We start from the raw sequence: 10,438 nt of genomic DNA on the forward strand, positions 1-10,438 counted from the left end.
AGAAATATTTAAAAATCATTTTTTTTTAAGGAACTAGCTTAGTTTAAAATAATATAAAAACATTTTTTTACTTTTCATTTGTTAATGAAAAATTTTGTAGAGTATACTTGTAAGGTGTATTGCAATTCATTTTATTGCGATTTATATTCTCTTCAGCTATTCAAATCAAAGTCTTGACCTAAGTTATTGTCATAAAATCGACAGATCTGTTAGTAATATATCATTGCCAAGATATATGTGTGCATGCAGTTTAACAGTTTTCCCAAGTGCAATATGAAGTGGGTGGGCCGTTGACGACGTCAGCGGAATTCTAGGCAAGTCGGAATGAGCATCGGCATTAGCCTTAGCTTTAGCTTTAGCTTTAATCAAAACAAACTGTGTAATTAAAACCGGCACTGCAAATCGTCGGAAGCCCACACAGAAATGTTTGAGCCGATTGCCGTCTGGCTGCAAATGGAATCGAAAACATATTTTAGGGTCACGATGACTCAATCGCAATTCTAATCTTTGCGTATCACTTTCAGATATCGGAGCTCTTTGGCGGCATGGAAGTGTGTGGTCTCTCCGTGGTGGTGGCCAAGGATGGACGCGAGTACATCATCAGCGCCTGCGACAGCACCTTCGCCCTGATCGGGGACTCCCAGGAGGAGGACCGCAGGCAGATAGCCGATCTGGTATCCGGACGCATGCAGGTTCGTCTATCTATTCAATATATGATTTTCAATTTATGATAAATGATTTGCCATTAAAAAAACAGGGAATATGATTTAAATGTTGGTTTTTAATATCTCACATTTTTGAAGATATCTTTTTTATATCCTTTGATTAGTACTCTAACAAAGAATGTGATTAACGTTTATAAAAATATGTATAGTATAAGGGAAAGATTCCCAGTTCTTTGACAAATGAAAGTCAAAGATTTATTAGTCACTATAATTTGAGTAAAAAGTAAACGAAAATAAACTTACGCACTTAAAAACTAAGCTTAAAAAATATTTTTTTTATAAAAACTCTCTTTTTTTTTGGGAATATACCCTTTAAAAAAAACAAATTTTAGCTTACGTAATTAGGAAATACAAATTGTGATAAAAATGGTGAAATGGTAGAAAAATAGAACGTGAACAAATTAAAGAAATACCAATGTACTTATGCAAGATTTTTCTAAGAATTCTTTTATATGAATTTTATGACTACATACTTTTGCGAAAAAAAGAAATGTTATTTTAATAAATGCGGAAACACAAAATATGATACAAATTTATTTTTATACCTCCAGTTTTTGAACAAACTATTCTTGCAAGAGTAAGAACATCGGAATTTGTTTTCAAATGGATAACTAAGAGTTATAAAATATTAGCAATTTAACCATAATTAACCCTTTTATCACAAAACGGGCTTTATTTTTAATTTGTTTATGATCTATTTTTTTTTACTACACCCATCTAAGCCCCAATTTGATAATTTCAGAATGTCTGCCGTCCCAGCATGGCGCAGACGGGACCGGGCAAGTTGCCCTCCCGCTCCTCGGTCTCCTCGCGGGCGGAGAGTCCCACGGACGAGGGCATGGCGCCCACTCCGCCGCTCCCAGCCGGCCCACGACCGGCTCCCATGGGCGGTCCCCCACCCATTCCGGAGCGCACCTCGCCGGCGGTGGGCTCCATTGGGCGGCTGAGCAGCCGCAGCAGCATCTCGGAGCTGCCGGAGGAGCCCTCCTCCTCGGGACCCAGCACGGTGGGTGGGGTGCGTCGCGATTCACAGACCTCGCAGGCCTCGACCATCTCCTCCTCGGTGTCGCGGGTGGGCCAAAGGCCGCCACAGACCCAGAGCTCCGTGGTCGAGGACGCCGAGGATACCATGAAGAACCTGAGGAAGACCTTTGCGGGGATCTTTGGTGACATGTAGGAAATCGCTAATAAGAAGCGCGGCAGAACGGCCAGCGAGACGAGCAGCGGGCCGGGCAGTGTGCCCAGCAGCGCGGGACCGGGGACAGGAAGCGGCAGCGGAACCGGAAGTGGATTCACTGGCTCCTTCCTCGGCAAGCAGTTCTCGTTCGCCGGCAGCAAGGGAGGCGTTAGCGTGGCCGATGAAGGCGTCATCTCCACCCAGCCTACTCAGCGTCCCAGCGAAGAGCCCCCAGCAATTCCGGCGACGGCCAGCTCAGCCGTCCGGCCGGAAAGCAGCGTTTCGATTAGCGGTACAACAAATACGGATACAGAAAAAGCCGGCACCGGTGGCTATCAGCCGGTGACCAATTACGAGCAACAGGAGCGGGTCAATCCGTTTGACAAGGAGCCCAACAAATCGGGCAGTGCGGCCAGCATACACACCACCACCTCCTCCTCCTCATCGATGTCCTCCTCATCCATCTCCTCAAGGATCAATCGCAATGGCAATGCCATCAAATCGCCGCCCCCGCCGGCGGGTCCACCACCACCACCGCCCACAAATGTGATGGCGTCAGTGGGAGTGGGTGGCAGCAATGCCAATAGCTCCAGTGGCTACAGGAATAGCTTCAGCAGCTCCCTGAGCAAGGACAAGACCAGTTATGGGAATTACGGGAGCACCACCTCGGTGGAGACCATCACACGGATGGACACGAACACCACGAACACTGGGGCCACGGCCACGGAGGCGGGCGAGGCCAGTGGCATCACGGCCATCACCAATATCAGCAATAGTGCTGGGATAGTAGCACCCACCACTGGAACCATTACCACCTCGGTGACCACCAATGACTGGAGATCGGCCATTGGAATGCGATCGGCCAGTGTCTACAGTGCTCCGGCTGCAGTGACCACTGTACTGCCCGGAGACACCTCCGGCTACGATTCCAACTCGATTGCCTCGCAGGGCGAGGAGGTCCTCAACAATCCCAGCGATCTGCCCTCGTACACCCGACCCTCCTACTCGCGATCCGAGAGCAATGGTAATTATCTAGCCGTCGGCGTACTGCTGGTCAGCCTAACCCTGCGCAAGACCTAGGGATCTAGTTCTTTATATAAAAATACCTACATATCATGCCATTTAATCTCATCATTATCGTACTAATTCAGCTACACCCCATATATACATTTATAATCATGTATGATCCATATTACTGGTATAGAGAGACCAACTAAATGTAATCGATTAACTAACCCTAGCCATGTAGGCAGCCGTGTCAAAAGTGTTAGCCAAAACGGGAATAGTAGGAGTTGTGTTTTCTTAGCCTAACTGTTTTGATTTTCCTAGCCAAGCTCAGTGAGTAAGCCAAATATTACGTATACGACTTGTGGGCCGCCCAAGTGTTTGTAAGTCTCAGCCATGATAAAAAAAAATCAAAAACGCTTGCCTGCACACACACACACACACCATAACACTACATTACAGAAGACTTACAACAGGAACCGTACAGTACACACTCGCTAGAGTGCACCGCAAACCTGAGTTCAGTTCCGGCTTTTTGGGCACGCAAAGAGATACAATAGAAACTCTATTTACAATACAGATACAATCCAGAAAAAAACCAAATAAAAACACTACAAGAGTAATCAAAGCTTTTAGAAACTACAAAATTCGTTAGTTATCTTAATGCAACCCTTTTTCAGTTTTAGCGTGTGTGTGTGCGTATTGCAGTAAATGCAGAGTTATCAAAAGATGAGCCACAGAAAACTGTTATTAAGTACCTTGGGTCCGAAAGTCGCTCAAGAATCAGAATCACAAGTATTCGAAAATTTCATTGTCATTCACTCACATATTGATAATGCTTGTTTTTGGTAACGCTCATTTTGCTCATCCTCCATCACCAAAAGTCAAGTATGAAATTTACAAAAGATGATCAAAACAATAAGTCATGTTAAGAGATTAAAAATCTATTCGTCACTTAAAAACCTTAAAATAGTTTATCAAATTTATTTTTAGTTTAGCACTTACATTTCTTCGCATTGGTTTGACTAGTTAAGATATTTCAAAATATAGAAGTTCTGTCTGTAATGTAAAGCAATATAATTTTTTTGAATACTACAGATTAGAAAGATTATAGATTAAAGCTTATGTTTGTGATCGTCTTTTGTACAAATAGAATTAAAGCTCCATTGGCTCACGTAGTGCTAAAGATAAGTGCTAATAACTGCACCCACGCCAAATTGATGTGCACTTGTCTTCGATTATAATGATATTTTATTAAATGATGTTCATTTTTACAGCTTCCAAGCACTCGGACCTGGATGTCATTTTCGGAGACAGCAAGACCACCCCGGTATCCTATGGAAATGGGAAATACACCCGGGCCGCAGGATCCATTTCGGATGCTGATATGATTTTCGGAGGACCGCCCTCCAACTACAAAAGCGATCGCTTCGGGGCCGCCAAGAGCATGAGCATGAGTTCCAGTGGAATGGGTTCCGGAAATGGAACCGGAATGGGATCCGGAAGCTATAAGATCTACGAGGGCATCCAGAATGCGGCATTCAGCGACTTTAGCGACTCGGGCAGTATGAGCAGCATTGGATCGCATACCAAACGCTGGAGTGCCAGCAGGGAGGAGGACGACGAACTGGACTTGAAGTGAATCCAAATCAAATTCCAAAGTAGAACTTTCACTTAAAAAAACCATTCACACTCACACACAAACTCATACGAGCAAACTATGGAAATCTATCTATTTTCTGCCTCTGAAGTTTCCTGGTTTCATGGGAAAAACAAACACTAAGCGTATACTCACTCACTAAAAACCATAATCATTGGGTTACTATCGTTTCATCCATCAACTATCTTGATCGAAACACTTTCCTTTCGTTAGCCATAAATACACAAAGAAGGCGAAGAAGCAGCAGAAAATGCTATGTAGACACTGTAGTACACTACTAATATATAATTATAACCACCAATGCAACAACAATAATGCAAAGCCCATTAGATATGTGCAATGAAAAATGTCGCCGATGACTTGACTGGTTTTGCAGCATGATAAAAATAGAAAGAATGAGGAACCTATTTAATTATCATACTTAAAAACATTTTGAAACATTTTCCAAAGCAACAAAATGATATATTAAATATATATATTATTGAGAAAAATATTGAATTATATACCAGACATATTAAACAAATTGAGAGTTGATGACATAAAAAGTATTCGCTAGCATATATTACGTGTTAACCTGCTAATGAATCAATGGGAAAACTTTTAAATAAATCAAATATTAATGAATCTGTTATAAACCAACATGAGACACATATGAAATCCTAAAAACTATATAAAATAAAAGACAATATGCGCAAAGTATAACAAACAACCAAACGTTTAATACTAATATATACGCGATCTAATTATAATGGATAAATCGGTTAACGAACTATATGTATTCGGAAATTACTATGAGCAAATGTTACATGCGAAACACACAGAAACACAAAGAAACACACGAGAACAGAAGCTACTCACACACAAAGTAAATGTTTATTACCACAAAATATTATGATTATTATTATGATGTATTAGCAGTTAATGTTTACAAACAAGACAGGCCTGCATCGGGGCCTCGAAAGATATGGAAATTGAGAGTACCAAGCACGACAAGCAATGTTAAACTAGGCTGAACCAACTGGACATCAATAACGAACCAAACGTATTCGAAAATCTAGCGATCCCATGCGATCCACATAAATTTACACGGCTTAGTCGGTACACGAAGGTCGAGGAATAAACGGATGACGGATGGAGGCAATGGTATTGACGAATATTTAGATAATATACACAAGAAAATATTTATTAATGTTGCAAGCGACAACAACAACGAAGTCATATTATGCATTCGAAATATAAAACAATAGCTTCAATTGGTTAGGACTATGATTTAGCAACAAGTGTTTTGATAAATGTTTTTTGTTACGCACATGTTTAAGCATTATTTAGAGCAATAGACAATTTTACATATGTTATATTTGAAGTAATAGTTAAATTTCAATTGGGTTGTACCTATGGTTCTCTCTTTTATCAACTAATTGCATTAGAGAATTTTAAACACTGTTATACGCAGAGGAATATAACACGAGAATACTTAAAATCTTGTTATTTTCCAACTCTCTTCGATTTTAGTAGAATCTACATTCGGGAATGCTACAAATATTTTAATCTAAACAAATTTACAACTCTACAAGTATATTGAATAACTATTGTTTTTGGTTAGGGCCAAGTCCCAGTTACTTCATTCTATATCATCCTATCATCTATATACAAATATATATATATATAAAATATGTATGTAATTATAAGTGAATCTTTGGCTACAAGTACTTTTTCGTAATCGTAAACATCATCATTTTAATCGAACTGGCACATATTCACGAAATGTTTTATAAACATATATTTATAACGACAAATGTAGAACAGAAAGTACATAGATAAATACAGGCATCATTCGAGGAATTCGACAAACGTACATATATCATGGCACCACCCCCACAACTCACTCAACCCATCCCCATAACAATATCGTGCATCAAAAGAACAGAAAGTGCTGAATACATAAATTGAAATGGAAATTCAAACGAAATACTCAAGCATATAGCGTATAACTAACACGACTTCTAATCTGTTGCAAAATATACCAAATAAATACTCGTATTATTGTGAAAGTATAGCAAGAAATATGTACTTATATGTTGTCTGTAATTGATTCAACTCCCAGTCTCCCCCAATAAATCCCCAAAAATAAAAATCAAAGGGAGACCCACTCATTCGGTACTCACAAATTTACTGCAAATCTATATATACACATATATATATATACTACGAATTATTCCAATGAAAAGCGGCAATTGCAATGGCTAAGAAAAACAAAAACAAAAACCAAAGTAACAATAAATGAGTTGATGATTGATACAAAAGCAAAGACACAAATTGTTTTCCACTCGACGCACAATTTCGCGTGCGTTTACCTGCTGAATTGAGTTAGCATTGACATTAGGGGATTTTTCGGGCGGAAAAACGTCGGCTGCATTTTCAGGCTAATGACACCAGGAAAAACACTCTCGCTCTTCGAGGCGCTTTTCCAGTGCAACGAGGCCTGCAGCCCAATCTCCTCCTCCTAACAGATGGTCTACCTGTCAAGCCATAAAAACCAGGCACTTCCCAGGGCCCAGACTAGTCATCATTCGCGGTACATTCGATACAGACCGATTTATAGACAAGCACGCGATCTTCGAGATGCCACAACCAGGCGGGGATTACTTCATCATCATTACTTCCTTCTTAGTTTTGATCTGTTTCCTAGTTCCAACTAAGGCAGCCAGTTATCAAATGGAAAACTACGACCTGGATATGGATAGTGGGGGCATATCAAACTCTAGCAACGCAGAGGAGTTCTATGGAGGCGTAACTTCCCTGGAAAGACCTATTTCTTGGCTAAGAAGTGCCAATAGCATGATGGGCAGTCCAGCTGGCCATGTGGTGATGCAGGTGGCCAAGGAACTGCTGCATCGTTCAGCCGGAAACAGTCAAGTAGGTCAGGGATCGGGGGCCTTCATTTATAATTTATTCAAATTTTATAATTTTACCTTAGGTCCTAAGTCTGAACCTGACCAATCTGCTGATTATCATACTGCTAAAAGTCCTCATCTTCTCAGCTGGAATGTTGGGAGCAGGACACTGGAGTGCCTATGGTTATGGCCATGGTCGGTCGAGTGATAGCAACTATGGTTTGGGCCTAACTTCTGGTGATGACTATCTGATAACTGGGTTTCTAGCCGCCCAGGGAGCAGGTAGAGATGAGTGTCTGTATGCAGCATCCTGTGCCAGCCCTGCGGCAGCCTACGAATACGCGAAGGCAGGACGTTCTCTTCTGGGCGCCGTTGAATTGTTCCAAGGGTAAGCTAATATATGTTATTAAAATTTAGATACATCACTTTTTTCAAAAACCTCATCAGAGCGGAAAAAAGATATTTTTTTTATAGTAATTTTTAATATCTTAGATAGAAGAATTGAAGTCTATAAAATCCAAATTACCTTGAATTCTTAACAATCCATACCCAAAAAAAATCATAAAATATTCAATACACTTTATTATCTAGATCTTTATTTTTAATTTTGTAGAAATTATGGTTCTGTTTGCCCCAATAAAATTTTTTCACCAAAGATGTTATCACTTGTATTTAGATTTAAAATAACAAGATATATTTTTTGACCATGTTACAGTTCAAAGAAATTTTTTTAGCTTAGAAAATTGTATAAAAATTGTACTAGCATAAACGAAGAACTTAATATATCCTTAAATTGTCAGATATTAATCTCTTTTACTTTTTTCACAGGGTGCCGCTGGAGAAACCACGCTACACCGATCTCATTGTTCTAATGGAGCGAGCCGCCCACGATGGCTTCCAAGGAAAGGTCTGCAACATCACCCAGACTTGTGACGGATTGCTTTGAAAGTTAACCAATCGAAAACACTATTTATGTATCTATTTAAATGTATATTAAATCATTAGGTTGTAGTACAAACGAGGTGCAGTCTAGTGCTGGGTTTTCTGCTTGTGGTGTACAGTCTCAAATGGTTCAGCATGGAAATCAGATTATTTGCTAAATATTTTAACTATGCTATGTCTATTATTGTGTCTACTTCGGCTGTTTTCGTGTTGTTGCGGACTGTTAATCGGGATGTTTGAGGGCTGGGATTAGCGCAGGATATTCCTGTCCACATTCAGTTGCTCCTTGCCACCGGTTATGGCCTTGACAAACTCCGGATAATGCAGCAGACCATCGTTGTTGTCATCCGCAATTAGCAAAAACTTGTCAATGGCCTCTGAAAAAGAAATATAAAATACAATTTGCAAGTGTGTATATGAATATGACCTAATAAATAAAATTTAAGATTCTGTAACCATCTGAATATAACATCTGATGTAATGTATTTTAAAGTTCGCAATAGTTTTCCCTAGATAAGAAAACTCGTACCTATAAAATGTTCCAGCTCATCAGTGGCATTTTGTAGGTATTCATCCCGCTCGTTGTTTTTGAAATAGTCATAGTTATGATGCATGGCAGACTGAATCATCTCGAGGCCATCGAGTGCATTATTATTGTCATTGTCATGGGCCTAGAATTATCAAAGAAATTAATAGCAGTCACTATGATTTGTTAATACTTGAAAGACCTACCTTGAACATGTAGAAGATTTTCTCCTCTTCGCTCAGATCCTCCAGATTAGCCTGCACACCCATGTCCCTTAAATCATCATCAATGCGACTGAAATATAGTATTTTTAAATTTTGAACTACATTTTTCGTTCTCCCCCTCCACTCACTGCTCCTCATGGGTGAGATGCTGGTCCACTCTTCTAGTTTCGCCCCGAGGATGGTGTGGACCCCTCTTGACCGCCAGGGTTCCATCGAAGTTCTGGCTGAAACTGGCTATGCAGATGATGAAGTTCAGCAGGTTCGATAGATTGCACATCCTATACATCGTAGAGCGATTTTTGCAGGAAATTGTTGTGTGTTGAGTTCGGTTTTTGTGTATTTTCTGCAGGGGTGGGTTGGCCAGGCCACAACTGTCAACTGACAGCTGTCAAAGTGGTTAGAAATGCGCAGGCGCTAACTTTTGTGATTTCGTGATATGTTCCCCCACCAGGTCGACTGTCAAAATTCAAACATAGCAACCTCTTTGGCAATTGTCCCGTTGGTTCAATATAGCACTAGGCACTACTGTTAGTTGGGAGATCCCGAGCACACCGTCGCGTTAAATAATTATTAAATTTTCCATCAGTTAAGAGAGATTTCGATAAAATGTGTGAGCAGTACTGTGACAAGTTTGAGACCTTCAATCCGGAGGTTGAGTTTGCCAAGTTCCAAAAACGTAAACCCATCGTGAGGACTGCCCAGCTGTACGAGAATCTGCACAAGCGAGAGGATATCAAGTGTCCCTGTGAGTGGCAGGATCTCATTACCAATAATTTGTATTTCTTTAAGTACATTCCTAACCCTAACAGACAGCTTCAAGGGATATGGCGTGGAGACGGACGCCAATACCATGTACCGCACCTGCAACTCGGAATACGGTTACTATGCCCCCAATGCCTATACCATCCCCAAGCGTTTCTATCCACTTCCCCAGAATTTCTCCAACGAAGTCGTTCGTTTCGGCATGTATCGCAATTTCTCCCTCAACACCCACATGGATCGCACCTTCTACTAAGAATCGGCTTCAAATCAAACCACTCTCAAATTGTTTTATTCTTTATAAACAATTTTACGGATTTCTATGCCATTTTAAAATTTTATTCCGGTCAACAAGTGATGCCTATTTCGTCGAACATTTGCCTTATTAAGCAACCTTAAACAAATCTATCAATAACAAATTTTAAAATGTAAAAAGCAAAAAAAAGTAAATAACATTTTATAAAATCACCCAAACGTCAGTGTCTTTGATTATTATGTTAATTTAAGTTCTTTGATTTGCTTTTTT

The 10,438-nt window shown here is 40.2% G+C and overlaps 4 protein-coding genes across 4 annotated transcripts in view; 3 read left to right on the forward strand and 1 right to left on the reverse strand.

Annotated features, from left to right (window-relative positions):
• Window positions 1-6,621, forward strand: part of LOC119545814 (synapsin) — a 29,843-nt gene extending 23,222 nt beyond the window's left edge. The window contains 3 exon segments of the mRNA XM_037851709.1: window positions 525-692; window positions 1,468-2,926; window positions 4,185-6,621. Coding sequence (XP_037707637.1) covers window positions 525-692; window positions 1,468-2,926; window positions 4,185-4,549 — 1,992 coding nt within the window. The 3' untranslated portion in view covers window positions 4,550-6,621.
• A 357-nt stretch (window positions 6,622-6,978) lies between these two features.
• On the forward strand, window positions 6,979-8,407 carry LOC119545816. The gene is made up of 3 exons (XM_037851711.1): window positions 6,979-7,483; window positions 7,545-7,849; window positions 8,290-8,407. The coding sequence occupies exons 1-3, from the start codon at window positions 7,190-7,192 to the stop codon at window positions 8,405-8,407; spliced, it is 717 nt and encodes a 238-aa protein (XP_037707639.1). The 5' UTR covers window positions 6,979-7,189.
• Window positions 8,408-8,436: 29 nt separating this feature from the next.
• LOC119545818 (multiple coagulation factor deficiency protein 2 homolog) lies at window positions 8,437-9,506 on the reverse strand. Its single transcript, XM_037851713.1, has 4 exons — window positions 9,282-9,506; window positions 9,136-9,223; window positions 8,933-9,074; window positions 8,437-8,780 (listed from the first exon to the last, which is right to left on the reverse strand). The coding sequence occupies exons 1-4, from the start codon at window positions 9,437-9,439 to the stop codon at window positions 8,653-8,655; spliced, it is 516 nt and encodes a 171-aa protein (XP_037707641.1). The 5' UTR covers window positions 9,440-9,506; the 3' UTR covers window positions 8,437-8,652.
• Window positions 9,507-9,631: 125 nt separating this feature from the next.
• On the forward strand, window positions 9,632-10,391 carry LOC119545820 (UPF0691 protein C9orf116 homolog). Its single transcript, XM_037851715.1, has 2 exons — window positions 9,632-9,898; window positions 9,963-10,391. The coding sequence occupies exons 1-2, from the start codon at window positions 9,760-9,762 to the stop codon at window positions 10,166-10,168; spliced, it is 345 nt and encodes a 114-aa protein (XP_037707643.1). The 5' UTR covers window positions 9,632-9,759; the 3' UTR covers window positions 10,169-10,391.
• Window positions 10,392-10,438: the final 47 nt, after the last annotated feature.

This window comes from Drosophila subpulchrella, chromosome 3R, assembly GCF_014743375.2.
Source record: "Drosophila subpulchrella strain 33 F10 #4 breed RU33 chromosome 3R, RU_Dsub_v1.1 Primary Assembly, whole genome shotgun sequence".
Taxonomy (NCBI): Eukaryota; Metazoa; Arthropoda; class Insecta; order Diptera; family Drosophilidae; genus Drosophila; species Drosophila subpulchrella.

Excerpts from the sequence above, each read along its gene's own strand:
- LOC119545816 (XM_037851711.1), top strand. The coding sequence starts at position 7,190 with ATGCCACAACCAGGCGGGGATTACTTCATCATCATTACTTCCTTCTTA. Across the intron at positions 7,484-7,544 it reads GTTCAGCCGGAAACAGTCAA|GTCCTAAGTCTGAACCTGAC; the intron begins GTAGGTCAGGGA and ends ATTTTACCTTAG. Across the intron at positions 7,850-8,289 it reads GCCGTTGAATTGTTCCAAGG|GGTGCCGCTGGAGAAACCAC; the intron begins GTAAGCTAATAT and ends CTTTTTTCACAG.
- LOC119545818 (XM_037851713.1), bottom strand. The coding sequence starts at position 9,439 with ATGTATAGGATGTGCAATCTATCGAACCTGCTGAACTTCATCATCTGC. Across the intron at positions 9,224-9,281 it reads CATCTCACCCATGAGGAGCA|TCGCATTGATGATGATTTAA; the intron begins GTGAGTGGAGGG and ends ACTATATTTCAG. Across the intron at positions 8,781-8,932 it reads TGAGCTGGAACATTTTATAG|AGGCCATTGACAAGTTTTTG; the intron begins GTACGAGTTTTC and ends TTTCTTTTTCAG.
- LOC119545820 (XM_037851715.1), top strand. The coding sequence starts at position 9,760 with ATGTGTGAGCAGTACTGTGACAAGTTTGAGACCTTCAATCCGGAGGTT. Across the intron at positions 9,899-9,962 it reads AGAGGATATCAAGTGTCCCT|ACAGCTTCAAGGGATATGGC; the intron begins GTGAGTGGCAGG and ends TAACCCTAACAG.